An 18,641-nucleotide genomic window follows, 5' to 3' on the forward strand; every position below is an offset into this window, starting at 1 on the left:
TCTTGAATGCCTGGCCGCAAGTGATCCTCCTACCTTTGCCTCCCAAAGCTTTGGCATTATAGGCATGAGCTTCCATGCCTGGCCTGTTGAGAGATTTTATCACAAAGGGATACTGTATTTTCTAATCCCTTTTCTTTGTCTATTGAGGTAATCATATGTTTTTCTTCTTCATTCTGCTGATGTGATGTGTCAGGTTTATTGATTTATGTATGCTAAACCATCCTTGCATCCCTGGGATAAATCCCACTTGATGAAGGTGTATTATTTTTTTGATGTGCTGTTGGATTTGGTTTGCTAGCATTTTATTGACAATTTTTGCATTTATGTTCATTAGGGATATTGGTCTGTAGTTTTCTTTTTTTGTTGTGTTCCTGTCTGGTTTTGGTATCAGGGTAATGCTGGCCTCATAGAATGAGTTAAGAAACATTCCCTTCTTTTTACTTTTTTAGAATAGTTTGAAGAGAACTGGTGTTCTCTGAAAGTTTGGCAGAATTTGGCAGTGAAACCCTCTGGTCTTGTACTTTTCTTTGTTGGGAGATTTCGCATTGCTCCTTTCATCTCGTTACTTGTTATTGGTCTGTTCAGGTTTTCTGTTTCTTCCTGAATTAATCTTGGTAGGTTATATGTGTCCAGGAATTTATCCGTTTCTTCCAGGTCTTCCAATTTGTTGCTGTATAGCTATTCATAATAATCTCTGATGATCTTTTTTATCTTTCTGTGGTCTTAGTTGTAATGTCTTCTTTTTTGTTTCTGATTTTGTTCATTTGGATCTTTTCCCTTTCTTGGTTTATTATGTTTATATTTTCAAAAAATAACTTCTTCATTTATCATTTGTATTTTTAATGTCTCTTTTTCATTTTGTTCTCCTCTGGTCTTTATGATTTCTTTCCTTCAGCCAATTTTGGGTTATGTGTGTTCTTGTTTTTCCAGTTCCTGGAGGTGCATCATTCCGTTGCTTATTTGAAATATTTCTGCTTTTTTCATGTAAGCACTTATTGCTTACATGAAAACTTCCATCTTAACACTGCTTTTGTTGTTATCTTTTAGGTTTTATTGTGTTTAAATTTTCATTTGTTTTAGGAATTTTTTAAAATTTTCTCTTTAATTTCTTTCTTGACCCAGTGATCATTCAGGACGATGTTGTTTAATTTCTATGTATATTTGTACAGTTTCCAAAAGTTTCTTTTGTTATTGATTTCTAGTTTTATTCCTTTGTTATGATTTTCATTTTTAAAAGTTTGTTGAGACCTGTTTTGGCTTCTAACATATGGTCTATCTCGGAGAATGTTCCCTGTGCTGATGAGAAGTATGTGCATATTTAATATAAGTTTTATATGACACAAGAGCCTTCCAAAATGAAGACTCAATAACACAGAATAAAACTGTATTTTTTATGGACGGTTATACAGAAGTATTATTGGACACAGGAAGTATGATCTAATGGCAATAAACTGGGGGAAACTTAGTAAGGCCTGTTTGCTTAGGTTCATTATCTGTGTAAAAAAAGTTATATTAATTGAAAGTTTTGTAAATAAATGATAGGTCCTTATATTTACATATATTATTAGCCTTTTATACAACAAAGTGCAATGTTATTAAACTAATTTTCCAATTAGATTTTAATTTTATTTTAGTTAATTTTCACAGTGAACTAGGCTGTGACATCCAAATTTAGTGTTTCCTTGAAATAATTTTCTTGTGATACTTCACGTCCTTTTAATTTATTGGCCTGGCGTTTTAAGTTTTAAATCCTTATTTTACATGGTATAATTTCTATTTTTATACTTTCTCTCTAATACTCAGATTGAAAATGAGTCTTTCAGCCTCCTCCCTTTGGTGAGGGATGCTCATTAGTGCCTGGTTAATTCAGAGTCCCTGAGCTCCTGGCACACTCTTCTACAACATTGTTGCCAAAACCTCTTTAGTGTCTCAGCAGGAGCTTGTCATTAACAACATTCTTGTAGAAAGTAGAAAGTAAAAATTAAGCAGGCTGGGAAAGCCAAGTGCTAGTGTACCATGTATGTGTAAATCTTTAGTACCAATAAATACAGTCTCCTGGTGGGTTGGTGGTTAAGTTTCTTGCCTGAAACCACCCTTCTTTTGAAGCACTAACAAGTTGAAATTCTTGAAAGGAGTTTAAAATAATGCATGCAACGAAAAGAGCCCTTCAGTGTTATTGAGAAGACATTTGTTTATATAATTTATAAAACATTTGATAAAGAAGGCAAATGAAATTCAAAGTAGCATCTTTACTACTAGGATTTTTACTGGTAAAATCTGGGTCAGAGAATATGTGACCTTAAATATATGGCTTGCCAATACTGCTTTCCAGAATTAAGCTTATCCCTTCATCCCTCCAACCCCCCAACTCCCCACTTAATCACTCCCTAAACCACCAAAAGAGCTGAAAACTACAGGACTTCCTTGCAGTGGCAGAGCTTACCCTAATAGACCTTAACAGAGAGGAGATCAGGCCAGAATACAACCCTTTGCAGTTAGGCAAACCCCAAAAGAGAAAAGCCCACTGGGCTAAGACAGCCATACCTACTTCCTTTCCCCAAACTCAACACTCAGATGAGTCACTCCTCTTTTGTTAGTGCCGGGAAAATGAGAAGTGGGGTGAGACCAGTAGTGTGACTCATATTAATGGGAAGAACATATAAGAGTCCAGGTGTGGGTTAGATGTTGCTCTAATGGGAAAACACGTCTTAGGTAAAATTATTGATTGAGGGAGGCAAAGTGGATGACATTTGTTTGAACAATGGATACTTTAGGCAGATCTAGAACTCATTGACATTCATCTCTTTCACTACTGAAAACTCCATAAAGACACACTGGGAGAATTTTATATTAGAAAAACAAAACAAATGTCTGGTCCAGAAGGCAGAGGGAAAGAAAAACGAGAGTTAGACCTTTATTTTGTGGAAAGGGTAAGGGACTATAGGGAAGAAAAACTAATACCTTTCCTCACCCATTGCAAGGTTCATGGCTGAGGCACCTATAATAAAAGACATTAACTAGAAAAAAGCATACTAATGTATTTAATATCAATTTTACATGACATGGGAGCCTTCAGAAAGGAAGACCTGAAGACACAGGGAAAGCTTTCTATTTTATATTTAGGTGTGATGAACAGTGGACAGTGGGGCAGAAGTATAACTGGACTAAGGGAGTATAATTTAATGGCCATAAACTGGGGGGAATTTAGCAAGATCTGATTACTCACATTCTTCTCTGTGTCCCTGTGTTTTCAGAGAGGAGGACATTTCTTTCTTCCAGCTATATAGAGGGCACCTCTGGAATGAGGGTCTTATGACCTACTTTAGAGGAAAGTCAGAATTCCGTGAAGGCCTGCTTCAGGGTAAAAGGGCAGTAGTAGGTCAAAGAGACCTTCCTGCTTCTGCTATTTTCTCAAATGCCAAGGTGCCATATTTTGGGGTAGTGCATCCTAAACCAGATCAGGACTAACTTAAAGAGCAGGTTAAAAGAATTAAACTATAGCTGAGTCATCTTGAAAGGAATAGGGGAATATCAGAATGAAAGAGAGCACAAGAAGAATATCCCAATAGTGTAAGAAATTCAAAACCTAAGGAAAAGCAATGTTTATGGATGAGCACCACCTGGCAAAGGTGTTGACTTTCACTAGGTTTCCAGGGCACAGACCTTAGAAACATCTGGGATCTGCTGAGGATTACTGTCCAGCCAAGCCTTATTAGATGATGAATGAGGTCTGAAGTAGAAATTATCTTGGAATATTGGGGAATCATAGAAAATTATAAGTCTGGATACATAAGGCATTATGGAGGACTTTAAAATGCAGCTAGAGGAGTTTAGATTGATATATATTCTAGGAAGTATTTTGATTAAAACAAGAGGAAAAGAAAACCTAAACTGTATTAATAGTGTTAGAATCAAAGAAGAAGGGACACAATGGGGGAAAAATGAACATTCAATTCATTTTGAGAAGGGGAATCGGGGTAGAGATATTTATTTTATTACATCTAACAATTCAGAGAAGGAATAAATACTGCTAAGGCATTGAGCCTGGAAATAAGCATATGATGGTGATCTAGACAGAACTAGGGAACACAGCAATGAGCATAAAAGAGAACGGTCAGAGCCAGAGATGGATAATTTGGAAAGTTCTGCATAAAAAGAATCTTTCAAGTCAAAGGAAACCAGAATTGCTAAGCCAGGTAAAAAGCAGTGTGGCTGGAAGAAGGCTAAGGCCACTGTTCTGGGGGAGCCCCCATGAACCAAATGCCCCTTCCCGCCACCTGTTTTTGTAAATACAGTTTTAGTCCAACATAGCCTTGATCCTTCATTTACATATTATATTGTTTATAGTTGCTTTTGTGCTCCAAGAGAAGAGTTGAGTAGTTAAGACACAGACCAAAGAGCTTGCAAAACATAAAGTGTCTGGCCCTTTATAGAAAAAATTTGCCAACCCCAGATAAAAGAGGAAGAGCTACCAGAAAAGATATGCCAGAAAGGAACTCTGAACCCAAGAAAGCATAGCTGCCAGGAAGTCAAGAGAGACGAGGATTTCAAAGGAGTAGATGAAAAGAAAGGATACAGTGGATGTGAGGAGGATGAGGCTTAGAGAAAAAAATCTTTGAACTTTATGACTAGCAGGTAATTATGTGTCATTCAGAAATATCAATTTCTAGATGGACCAAAACCTATCACAAAATACTCAAGAGATGTATTTCTTTCTCCCTTCCTTCCTTCTTTTCTTCCTTCCTTAGCATTAAAACATTGTTTTAGTATTAAAACAATCTATTTTTTCTGCCTTCCTTCCTTCTTTTCTTCCCTCTTTAGTATTAAAACATTTCTTCCTTCTTTAGTACTAAACATTCCTTCTTTTATTCCTTCTTCAATATTAAACATGGAGCATTGATCCAGGTGCTGTTGGAAGATACCTGAAGACAAGATGTGCATCCGCAGAAAGTCATATAGTAAAATAGTACTAGAGATGTAACAAGACAATATATGTGAAAATGTAGAATGCTATATGAAATCAAAGAGTTTTGCATTAAGGCAATACATTACCACATACCATATACATAGTTTGGACTGAGTGCTTTGCATTCAGTGGTTATTGTCAGTAAAATGTCAAAGCAGGCTTTGAGAAATTTGGGATTGTAGTATAATTCAGACAGCACAAACAAATTCTTACTATTTTTGTGACCTTGGGACAAGTAATTTAATTTCTCTTCATTTTACTTTGTTCATCTGTAAAACTGGGAAAATTAGCACCCATTCCATAGAACTATTCCTCATATCCACCCTGGCATGTGCATTTCCGTTGCATGATTTGCAGGGCTGTATATTACTCATGCTCTGTTGATTGCCTAGCTTCATCTCCCATCTTCCTCATGGCAGTCTCACTTCAGCCACATCACACTGCCAGCAACTGCTTGTCTTCTCAATATTTCACCAATTCTTCGGTCTTCCTGGAAAGTACCCCCCACCTTGATCTTGTCATGCTGATAAATTTCTACTCCTTAAAGACTTGGCTGAGACATGATCTGCTTTGTAACTTGTCTGTGTTCCCTGAAAAAATTTAAAGCATCATCCTCTGCATTTCCACAGTGCCTCATACTTAAATCACTTAGACTTAAGTTGATCAAATAATTTATCATCCTAACTGAGACACTTTTAAAAGTGAAAGAAGATGCTACTAGTAATTACACCAGGACAACAGACCTAAACCAGGACTGCCCAGGCAAACTCAGATGCATGGTCACTCACCTTTTCCTTATGTTGCGGTAATAATTATTTACTTGTCTGTCATCTCCTCCCCGCCAACAAAATATACACATATTTGCACAGTCCTTGAGCCCCTGGAAGGGGATGGCCTCAGCACCTGGTACAATGACTGACACATAGGAAGCAGTTGATTAATCAGTCAACTTATTGATTAAATCATGGTGATTTTATTGGAGGAAAACACATATAGCCTGAAGAAATGGCATGGAAAAAGAAAAGGAGATGAGAGGGCACATTTACAAGCAAATAAACTCTCCTGGGTAGAACAGATGTTTGGGGGTTGGAACATAATTTGGGAAAAGATTGTGGAACTCTTGATCCTCAATCAGGATAAGGAATTTTTAACAGTGGAGGAAGGGGAAGGTTAAAACAAGGAAGGACATGAGGATAATGGATAATTTTATGTAAGATGAATTGGAGGGAGCGGAAAGAAGAGGGAACTGCAGAGACTATTTGGATAAAATATTAAATTATGAAAGCCTGGATTAGGAATATTTGCCATTTTGTATTTTATGCTTGGGGAAATAGTCGAGACCGTTTAGACTGCAAGTAACAGAATCCAAATTAGCCTGGTTTAATCAAAGAGGGAAAATTGGTTGGGTGCGACAACCCAGGCCTGTAATTCCAGTACTTGGGAGGCTGAGGTAGAAGGATCACTTGAGGCCAGGAGTTTGAGACCAGACTGAGCAGCAGAGCAAGACCCCATCTCTACAAAAAAACAAAAAAGAATTAGCTGGGTGTGGTGATGCACACCTTAGACCTACTTGGGAGGCTGATGGTGGAGAATCACTTAAGTCCAGGAGTTTGGGGCTGCAATGAGCTATAATCATGCCACTGAATTCCAGCCTGGGAGACAGAGTGAGACCCTATCTCAAAAGAAAATAAAAGGGGGTGGGAGGGCTGAATTTGTCAGCTCAGCAAGCATAAATACGTAGGCATTGCTGGATCCAGGTTCTCAAACAGTGTCATCTCATTAGGACTCTTCTGTCCTTTTCTTAATTCTGTTTCTTACTATATCAGATTCATTCTTAGTCAAGTTCTCCCCAAAATGGCTTTCAGCAATTTTCAGCCTACTTTCTACTGGGGTTAATAACCCCAGTAGAAAGAGAACACTGCTTTGTCAACAATTCTAGCAAAAATCCTAAAGAAGGTTCTCATTGGATACCTGCCCATTCCTGAACCAGTCACTGTTGATGCAAGATGTTATGGTCTGATTGGCCAGGCCTTGGTTATGTGCCCACTCCAGATGATAGTGTCGGCTTCACCTGAACCAAATAATCGAAGTGTGGGGGCGGGGGTGGGGGAGGGTTGGGAGGATGGAGGGGTGAGGGACACAGATAGGAGCAGGGATATCTTGCTAAAGGAAAACTAACTTGTTTTGAAAAGAAAGAAAATGGGTATTAGGAAGCAAAACCAATAATGTTCTCCACATAAAGTCTATGATGTTACTTCTTAGTTTGAAGATAACAGTGAGCTCCTTTAGATCATCAAAATCAAATCACAGAAAAAAAATTTTAAGAGGAAACATAAAAGTAATGATATTCCAAATGAGCAAGAATAAAGAAATCTATTTATTCTGCAATGCTTTAGATTACATTTATGCAAGATAGTTAAAATATAAGAGCTAAAATATAATTTGTTACCTTTAACCCAACAAATATGTTGTTTATTATAATAGTACACATCTCATGCTTATTATCCATAGAAAACAGAAATTATTATTTCACCTTTCCATCCAAACTATAAATGCAATAGTACAGAAACTTATGATTACTGATCTTTGAGGAGGCTGTTATGGAGCCAAAGGAGGGTTGAAAAGGACAATTAAAATGGCCCAATTTTTGTTGAATTCTTTATACAGTTTTATTGAGGAACCAATTGATAAAACTCTTCAGTCTGATATGACAAGGTCTGTGGATTTAAGAAACATTCATAAATTTGTTTGTAGAATTGATAGCATAATTCTGGAAAAACTAAAAATGTGAATTTTCCCATGGTACAATGTTAGTATTCCTAGTTGTCCAGATTACAAAAAAATTTTTTTAGAATGAATGTCTATTATTCTTAAATTAGAAAAAGAAACAAAAAAGTTTTCCTTAAGAGAAAGAAGAATTATGACATTCAGGGAAACTAGCGTTGACCTTTGAAGTGGTGTTATTGTGGTCTTTCTCACAGGTTTTTTTGGTTGTTGTTTTTGTTTGTCTTTTTCCGTAAATATCCATGAATATCTCAGAAACAACATTGGGTTGGATGGACCATTGTTTTGAAATAATCTGGTAATTCTCTTTTTATGTAAATATTATTAAAAACCATTTCCACAGCATTATGCTAGTGTACATAATAAGAGTTTAATCATATTCACTGATACCTTACTAAATCATTTTGATTCCTTTCAAGAACGTACCTTTCAAGAACAAGTTTCCGACACAGAAAATAACCTGAACCAAGGACCCAGCTTGATGGAAGCCATCTTTAAAATATTGTACCATTGCAGTTTTTCTCCACAAACATTTGCAAACGTTTTTGTGAGCTACATGGAAGAAGAGCAATTATGGGACTTTTTATATAACATCCCAGGTATGAGACATTTACTGTTTGTAAAAGAAATGTTCTATAGATACTTATATGTACCTTTAAAGATGTTTAGAAGTTGTATTGATACTGGTTTTGCTGAATCTGTTGTTGGTGAAAGTTTACCTTACATTTTTTCAGTATAAAGCCTTCTGTTGGGAATCATTATTAGTTCCTGTAAAATTTCATACACTTTGGGACAAGATGCAAGGGAGGTGGAAGGGAAAAGATTTTCTTTTTTTATTAATTAGGGAATGTTCTATCATAAAAATTTATTTTAATATTTATCACAGATTATGTTTTGCTATTGAGCATATAAGATATTAGTAAGATGTGAAAAGTATTTTGTGATTCTTGGGTGCATTTATTCAGCAAATTAATGGACAATACTATTGGTCGATTTTCTTCAGATGTAAAAGGCATTTATTATTATGACCATAGTGTGTCTCTCTACAAGGCAAGCATATCCTGTGATTCCTTTGGAGAGAATATATTTTTCCCATCTGTATTGTTCTTCTTCCTTCAGCTAGAGAGAATAATAAAGGCAGTGCAGGTTGTATATTTGAACAGGAAGTTTTGATGGGTTGCCCCACCCTCTGGCAGGTGTAAAAATTCTCACATTGTCTTATCCTTAATATTCTGCCTTTAAATTTTTGTATTTAATATCTTGTGAAAACAAAGGATGAAAACTTAGACAATGATTTTTCTTATTATCCTGCTATTCAAATAGTGATTTTTATCATTTACATTTAGTTTTCAACCTATAAGCTTTCTTTTATCCTGCTTTGGAACCTGAATTTTCATAAAATATTTCCTAGGCTCCATATAAAAGATCTAACTAGTTCATAATCATGGTTTCACTCCTCCCAGACTTTTTGACTATCCTCCAGATATTACTTGAATATCATTCTAGCTGTTTTACAGTCATTATGTTTCATTTTCTCTTGGCCATTATCCCTATAAAACAGCAATAGATAACTTTATGTTATGATTTCCAAAGTCCAAATCTGTCATTTAAACTTTCTGTAATAATGATCTCTTTTTAAAATGTTATCTCCTAGTTGCCATGCATTCCCTTACTGCTTCTTGCTTCCCAAAGGAAGGGCATATTCCTAGGTAAAAAGGCTGAATTAGAAGCTTGTTGTGTTTCTAATGTAGTCTTTACTGAATTGAAAGAAAAACGAACTTGAAAGTTCTGCCACCCTCTGCTGATTTTAGTTGTTTCTGGGGAAGTAAGAGCTGGATTTTCTCACAAGATTATAAAGAATCAGTGACCCTCATGCTTCAATCACTATTTATCTTTCAACTATTAGGTTCTTGAACCATCTTTGACGCTCAGCACAAAACTATACTGAAAATAACCTAGAAGATATAAATGGATTTCAGGTGCTGCTAGGGAAAATAAAACTGTTTCTTGCTCCTAATTTGACATCTCTCCATCTACGTATTGAGCAAACCCTCCCCCACATGGTCAGACAAGTCTCTGGAAACAGACGTTATACATATTCACAGAGCCTGAATTATGTGTGAAAGCTCAAAGGGGCAGAACTTCAAATGGGTGAAACTCCTTTCTCCTTTATACAAGTTGTTGCTCCATAAACATTAAATATTCTCTGGAACCTGATACCTGCAGTGGTTATGAGGGTCTGAAGTTTTCTCTTTTCTCTTCCATTTAAGTCTTTGAAAATATCTTTTTTTTTTTCTGTTAGCAATCATGGTTATTTTAAAAACCCTAATAAGATAATACAAGGTACTAATTTGTAACAAAATTAAGCCTTTTACTATGACTTTTGTTTAATTTGGAAACATAACATTGTTACAAGTAATACAGCTGAGACATGCAATCATAATCCCACAATATTTACATTTTATTACTAATAGATCTATGCTTCAGTATATACAATTAACCTACCCAGGTTAACTAAAGTACGTTATTTTAAAACTTCACTGCTGTAGTTTCCTCCTGCTAAATCACTGTCTATGATTTCTGCATAGTTTACCCGTAAAACATCACAGTCTTATCATTTTAGGGTAAAAGGACAAAGATGAAGTGGTCAGTATCTTCATCTTATTGTTGAGTAAACAAAAAGCAGAAATATTAAGAGAGTTGCCTAAGACTGTCCACCAATTAAGTTGGACAAGACTTAGCACAAGAAACCAGATCTCCTCTCTCCTAAGCCAGCAGTCCCCAACATTTTTGGCACCAGGGACCAGTTTTGTGGAAGACAATTTTTCCACCAGGAGGGGGATGGATGAAACTGTTCCACCTCAGATCATCAGGTATTGGTTAGATTCTCATAAGGAGCAAACAACCTAGATCCCTTGCATGTGCAGTTCACAATAGGATTTGTGCTCCTATGAGAATCTAACATGCTTCTGATTTGACAGGAGGGGAAGCTCAAGCAGTAATGTTCACCCACCTGCTGCTCACCTCCTGCTGTGCAGCCCGGTTCCTAACAGGTCACGAACCTGTACTGGTCTGCAGTCTAGGGGTTGGGGACCCTGTCCTAGGCCATGTTATTTCTCATTTTTTTCTATTAGACTAAATTTTTTGAGACACTACTTTTATGAACGTACGAATTCAGTAATGAATTATACAATCTGATTTTATACTTAGAATTCTATCTAACACATAACTCTTTAGACTGGACATAGGCTAGGGAGGGATGACAAGAAGGAAAATACCCACTTAAGATTACTACAAAAGCTGTAAGTACAACAAATAATTAAGTCAGTGACCTAATGTGGGTGTTTCTAAGGCCAATGCACTCTGTAAGAAATAAATTTGCTAACAATCATTGGACACCTATGTTTTCAAAGTAGATAAAGCATTATTCAGTTAGACAAATGAAAATATCAAAGCATACATTACCTCAGCTGGTTTTTAAGACAATGTCAGAACAGGCTTGTAAATGAGGCAAATACTGTCAAAAATGCCCATCTAATATGATAGTAATATACTCAACAAGTATTGTTTACTTGGCTCCTCGATATGGCATTGGGCTTACTTTTGTTTTCTGAATCAGTTTTCTTAACTTTCTCACAACCTTTGGGAAAAAAGTTTTCAATAACCTAGCAAAATTAAGGGTTGAGATTCAAAGTTTCCACTTTGGTTTTCTACTCCTCCTCAGCCTCATAAAGACCTTTAAGAAGTGTTGTTTAGAGAGCATATATATGCTATATTGTCTTCCTGTTGCCAAAATTAATTTACAGTGCCTTACCTTCCTATCAGACACAGTGATTGTCTCTATTACCTACATAAATACCTGCAGCATAGTATAGGTCGATTTTAAATGTAAGCTTTCACATATTGAAAGGCTGTCTTTGTTCTATGTTGTAACTAATTATGTATTCTGAGCCTTTTGTCACCATTCAGTTTGTTTGCAATCCACCTTAAAAATGTTTTAAAATATTTTATTGATTGAATACAATAAAATTCACTCATTTCAAGTGAAGAGTTCAGTAAGTTTGACCAATGTATAAATCTGTGTGACAACCACAACGATAAAGATATGGAACATTTTATGTCATCTCCAAAGGTTCTTTCATTCCCCCTTTGCCGTCCATTCTCCTTTCAACTCTCAGCCCCAGGAAGACACTGACCTGCTTTTTGTCGTGATAGTTTACTTTTGATATTCTAGAATTTCATATAAATAGAAATCTATATATTCTTTTGTGTCTAGCTTCTTTTGCTCAGCTTAATGTTTTTGATAATTTTATATTATGCTTTATCATTAGTTTATTTCTGCTCATTGCTGAGCAGTATGTCACTGAGTAGTACTTTTTTTATCCACTTACCAGTTGGATGGACATTTTGATTATTTCTAGTTTTTGGCTACGATGAATAAAGCTGCTATGAATACTAGTGTATAAGTCTTTGTGGGACTACAGTCATCCCTCAGTATATGTGAGGAATTCATTCCAGGAACCATTCCCCTTATTAAAAAATCCATATACTCGGCCAAGCATGGTGGCTCATGCCTGTAATCCCAGCACTTTGGGAGGCCAAAGTGGGAGATCATCTGCGGTCGAGAGTTTGAGACTAGCTTGACCAACATGGAGAAACCTCGTTTCTACTAAAAATACAAAATTAGCTGGGCATGGTGGCATGTGCCTGCAATCCCAGCTACTCAGGAGGCTGAGGCAGGAGAATCGCTTGAACTCGGGAGGTAGAGGTTGCAGTGAGCCAAGACGCCATTGCACCCCAGCCTGGGCAATGAGCGAAACTTCATCTCAAAAAAAAAAAAAAATCCATGTACTCAACATATACTCAAGTCCTGCAGTCAGCCCCACAGAACCTGCATATATGCAGGTTTTGCATCCTGCAAATATTGTATTTTCAATCCACATTTGATTGAAAAAAGTCTGCATGTAAGTCGACCTGTGCAGTTCAAACCCATGTTGTTCAAGGGTCAACTATGTATGTTTTCATTTCTCTTCAGTAAGTACTTAGAAGTGGAAATGCTAGGTGATATGATAAGTAAATTTTTAACTTCATAAGGAACTACTGGCCGGGCGTGGTGGCTCACACCTGTAATCCCAGCACTTTGGGAGGCCGAGGTGGGTGGATCACCAGGTCAGGAGATTGAGACCATCCTGGCCAACATGGTGAAACCCCGTCTCTACTAAAAATACAAAAATTAGCTGGGTGTGGTGGCGCGTGCCTGTAATCCCAGCTACTCGGGAGCCTGAGGCATGAGAAGCTCTTGAACCCAGGAGGTGGAGCTTGCAGTGAGTCAAGATCGCACCACTGCATTCCGGCCTGACAATGGAGTGACACTCTGCCTCAAAAAGAAAGAAAAAAAGAAACTACTAAACTGTTTCACGAAGTAGTCAGATCTTTCTACATTTTGGCCAATAATGTGTGAAAATTTTGTTTGCTCCATATTCTTGCCAACACTTGAGATTGTCTTTTTGATTTTGGTTATTCTAAGGGGTAGGTAGTATTATCTCATGAAGCTTTAATTTACATTTCCTTCATGAATAATGACATTGAATACCTCTTCATGTTCTTAGTGACCATTTGAAAATATTCTTTTGTAAAATATCTATTCAAAACTTTTGTCCACTTATTAATTGGTTGTCTTACTGAGTTGTAAAGGGTTCTTTATATATATTGCACATAAATTCTTTGTTTTATACATATATTGATAAAATTTCCTCCCTGTCTATGGCTTACTTTTTCATTTTCTTAACAAGGTCTTTTGATGGAGTGAGGTTTATAATTCTGATGAGTCCAGTTTATCAGTTTTTTTTTTTTTGAGACGAAGTCTCACACTGTTGCCCAGGCTGGTGTGCAGTCGGGCAATCTTGGCTCGCTGCAGCCTCCACCTCCCAGGTTCAAGCAATTCTCCTGCCTCAGCCTCCCAAGTAGCTGGGACTACAGGCATGAGCCACCACGCCTGGATAATTTTTGTATTTTTAGTAGAAGTGGGGTCTCACTATGTTGGCCAGGCTGGTCTCGAACTCCTGAATTCATGATCCGCCTGCCTCAGCCTCCCAAAGTGCTGGGATTACAGGCGTGAGCCACCACGCCTGGCCCAGTTTATCAGTTTTTTAACCATAGTGCTTTTTGTGTCCAAAGAACAACTGGATTATCTAAATTTTACTAATATTTCTCCCATTATTTCTTTTGGCAATTTTATAGTTTTAGTCATGTTTAGTTCTATGATGGATTTTTGTGTATAGTGAGATAAGTGTTGAGGTTCTTATTTTTCCATATGGCTATGTAATTTTTCCAGAACCATTTTTTTAAAAGGCTATTCTTTATAAATTGAATTACTCCAATGCTTTTGTCAGAAATCAATTGACCAAGTGATCAAATAGATGCATCTATTTCTGGACTCTCTATTTTGATACTTGGCACTATAGGTTTATATTGTTACTTGCTTTCTATTTGTTGTTCTATCTAATCTTCATTTTCCCTCTATTTTGGCCCTCTTTTGGATGAGTTGAGTATTTGTCAGTATTCCATTTTACCTTTTCTAATGGCTTCTTTATTTACTGTAGTAGTTGCTCCAGGGTTTACAATATGTATCTTTAACCCATCACAGTTTACTTTTTAATAACATTATACCACTTTGCATCTGATATAAGAACCTTATGATGCTATATTTCCATTTACTTCCTCCCTATCCTTTATTCTATTGTTGTCATACATTTTATTTCTATAATATTATAAACCCTACAATTTATTGTTTTATTTTTGCTCCAAATATTATATTTTAAAGAAATTAAAAATGGGAAAAAGTCTTTTATATTTGTCCATATATTTATCATTTCCATACCCTTCTTTGTGTAGATCTGAGTTTCCAACAGGTATTGTTTTCCTTCTACCTGAAGTACTTCCTTTAACATTTCTTGTATTACAAATCTCTGGCATTAATTTATTTTAGCTTTTGATTGCATGACAAAAAGTATTTTGCCTTCATGTTTGAAATATTTTTCAGTAGATATGGAATTCTAGGTTCAGATTTTTTTTGTTCTTTTTCGTTTTTCCTTTAGCACTGTAAAGATGTTCATTTTATTATCTTCTGGCTTGCATTATTTCTGACAATAAATCAGTGGAAATATTTACAGTATCTGTTTCCTTTTATGTAATATGTCTTCTTTTATAGTTGATAAGGACTTTTCTCTTTGTCACTGCTTTTCAGCAATTTGATTATGATGTGCCTTGTTTTGGTTTTCTTTGTATTTTTTTCTGCCTAGGGTTTATTGAGCTGCTTGGACCTGAGATGTTTAATTTTCATCAAATTTGAAAACTTTCCAGCCATTCTTTCTTGGAATATTTTGTCTTTTGCCAGCCCCACTTCACTCCCCCTCCCACTTTTTCTGGGACTCAATTTCGTGTATATTACACCTCTTGGCATTGTCCCATAGGTCAGTGAGGCTGTATTCTTCTTCCTTGTTTTTTTGTATTGTTTTTGTTTTTTAACCTTCTTTCTGACTGTTCTTTTGTTTGGAGACTTTCTATTGTATCTTCAAGTTCAGTGATTTTTTTTTTTTTCTGCAGTGTCTAAAGTACTATTAAGACTATATGGTGAATTTTTATTCCAGGTATCCTTAACTTCTGGCAATTCTGTATAGTTTCTTTTTATATTTTGTGTATACCTTCTCATTTAAATATTCTTATACATATATGATGTCTGTTTTAAAACCTTGTTTGCTTGTTCCATCATCTCTTTCATTTCTGGGTATATTTCTACTGACTTAGTTTTCTTTTGATTATGGATCATATTTTTTTCCCTGTCTGGTAATTTTTTACTGGATGCCAGACATTATCAGTATTATGTTATTGAGTCTCTAGATTTTGTTTTCTTCCATTACAGATTTTGTTGTATTGTGTTACTTGTGTATCACCTTGATCATCTTGAGAGTTAGTTGTTTTCAAGCTTTATTAGGGCAGATCTAAAGTAGTCTTTATTCTAGGCCTGGTTTAGCCCATTTACTAAAACATTGCCTTTTTAGGTGTCCTTTGAATGTCAGATATACAATGACATCTTGCCACTCTGGTCTGAACTTAGACTTTGCCAATCTTGTATGAACTCTGATAACTGTTCAGCTAACAGTTTCTCAATAGTTGTTTTTTGCTTGGCTTCTTAGAGTCAGCCTTTCCACTGCCAGTCTAGTATTCTGTGTAAGACTGAAAGGAAACTTTATGCAGATTTCTGGAGCTCTTTCCCTATGTAGATCCGTCTCTTTGGTACTTCTCTCAGAAAATTCCAGCTGCCTCATCCTCCTCTGACTCTTCATCTCAGTGAGACTTTCATGGTTTGCTTGACTTTCTGCTCCTTGAACTGGGATCCTGAAAGTACATTCAGACTTTAATTTGTTTTCTTTTAAAGGCAATTACAGTGTTTCCTGTTGTCTAATATATGAAAATAGTTATTTTGCATATATTTCCCTATTTTCTAGCTTTCATGGCAGGAGAGTGAGTCTGGGACCAGTTACTTTATCATCACTAAAATAAAAGTTCTTCCTCAAAGTTATAATCATTTTTAAAAATAACTTATGATTATCTCAGGTAACAAGCCCACTAGACACATAATAAAATATTTGGAATTGGCTTTATCAGCTGACTACTGACTGAAAACACTAATTTCCTAAATAACATCCCTAAAAATGAAGGACTCTCAGTGTACTATTTTTTACTTAATTCATAATATCATTTTCTTGGCCACTAATATATTCATACCATGAATCTGTAGTTCATTTGAGGATAACTTATTTGCTATATAGCTACTTTCAGGAACAACTGAACATGTTATATGATATTTGCTATGCTAAGTAACCAAATTATCTCAGCCATTCATAATTATTTTGCACAATTGTGCTTTAAAAAGAAATGAACAAATTACAAGAAAAATTCACACCAGAAATTGATTTTGTAAATAGTTTTAAGGTATTTTCATAGTGTACATTCTTCTCTTCTTCTATACATTAATGCAGTGCTCTATGGTGAAAAATGTTTTACATTGAATTCCTGTTCGTGCCTCTTTTCTTCCTCTAGTTCTTTCCCACCACAAGATTCACTCTGGGCCAGGCGTGGTGGCTCATGCCTGTAATCCCAACACTTTAGCAGGCCAAGGTGGGCAGATCACCTGAGGTTGGGAGTTCAAGACCAGTCTGGCCAACATGGTGAAACCCCGTCTCTACTAAAAATACACACACACACACACATACACACAAATTAGCTGAGTGTGGTGTTGGGCGCCTGTAATCCCAGCTACTCGGGTGGCTGAGGCAGAATTGCTTGAACCCAGGAGGCAGAAGTTACAGTGAGCCAAGATCGCACCATTACATTCCAGCCTGGGCAACGAGAGCGAGACTCTGTCTCAAAAATAAGTAAATAAATAAAATAAAATTTAAAAAAAGATTCACTCTGGTTGCACAAAAGCTCTATGTTGGAAATCCCACCCAGTCCTGCCTTTTCACTGCTGGAATTTATACTCCAAAATTATCTCTCCCTTTCTTCTCACTATCAAAAGGTCTTGGTGTCCTGCTCCCATCTAGTCCCAAAGGAAAACCTTTAAACCACTTAAACTAGAAGTTGGCAAACCATTGCCTTTGGACCAAATCCAACCCACCATTTTAATAAAGTTTTATTGGAAATTGCCCTGTTTATTCACTTACGTATTATTTGTGGATACTTTTGTGCTTCCACAGTAAAGATGAGTAGTTGCAACAAAGATCATCTGTCATACGGCTTAAAATATTTATTATGTGGCTATTTACAGAAAAAGTCTTCTGACCCCTGCTCTAATTAAATCATATTATGATATCAATGACAAATGTTTGTGTGTGTCCTTTTAGAGGCAATTGCATTTTTATAACAAATGTACTGAGATATAATTTATATACCATAAATTTCATCCTTTTAAAGTGTAAAAATATCACAGTTCAGTGGTTTCTAGTAGATTCACAGAACTGTGCAACCATCAGCACCATTTAATTTTAGACCATTTTAATCACGCCAAAAAGAAACCCTGTACCCATTAACAGTTCCTCCCCAGTTCCTGACAACCGCTAATCTACTTTCTGTCTCTATATTTTGCCTTTTCTGGAACTTCTGTATAAATGGAATCATGCAGTATGTGCATTTTGTGTCCGGTTTCTTTCACTTAGTACAATATTTTCAAGGTTAATCCATGTTGTAGCATGTATCAGAACTCCATTTCTTTTTATTGTTGAATAATAGTCCATTATATGGAAATATACATTTTGCTTATTGATTCATCAGTTGATGGGAATTTGCGTTGTTTCCACTTTTTGGCTGTTATGAATGATGCTGGTATGAACATTAGCGTACAAGTTTTTGTGTGAATGTTTAAAAAATCTTCTTCTGGATATATAACTAGGAGTAGAATTGTTGTAAACTGCCAGAGAATTGAAGGCGTGTCCCAGCACACACACAGTTTGCAACTCTGCCTTCGCCTTTTACATCCTGCTTGCACAGAGCCTCCAGATTAGTCAGAGGTGAGAGATTAGCGCTTTCTCAGGGCTTTCTTGGTATGTGCACAGTCCTGTACATGTCTGTGTCCTTCTTCATCCCCAGGAGTATGGCAGAGATACTCAAAATTCCTCCCCACTGTGTACATGTACATTTCATTTCTCAGTTTTTCTTTTCTTTTATTTCTTTTTTTTTTTTCTATTAGCTTCTTGTTTGCAGCAACCAGTATCACTACCTTAGGCAGCCACAGAGCTAAATAAACCATTGCTACTGACTGTTTTAACGAAACATCCTGGGGATAGGACATTTTCAGTCACTGAGTTAGTTTGAATATGGATATGCATTGTGA

At 36.2% G+C, this 18,641-nt stretch overlaps 1 protein-coding gene across 1 annotated transcript in view; it reads left to right on the forward strand.

Moving 5' to 3' along the window:
* KIAA0825 (KIAA0825 ortholog) overlaps positions 1-18,641 on the forward strand; it is a 462,297-nt gene that overhangs the window by 186,981 nt on the left and 256,675 nt on the right. Inside the window, exon 16 of the mRNA XM_063604394.1 lies at positions 8,170-8,349. Within this exon, the coding sequence (XP_063460464.1) occupies positions 8,170-8,349 (180 nt within the window). The remainder of the gene's footprint in view (positions 1-8,169; positions 8,350-18,641) is intronic.

Source organism: Pan paniscus, chromosome 4 (genome assembly GCF_029289425.2).
Source record: "Pan paniscus chromosome 4, NHGRI_mPanPan1-v2.0_pri, whole genome shotgun sequence".
NCBI classification, from domain to species: domain Eukaryota; kingdom Metazoa; phylum Chordata; class Mammalia; order Primates; family Hominidae; genus Pan; species Pan paniscus.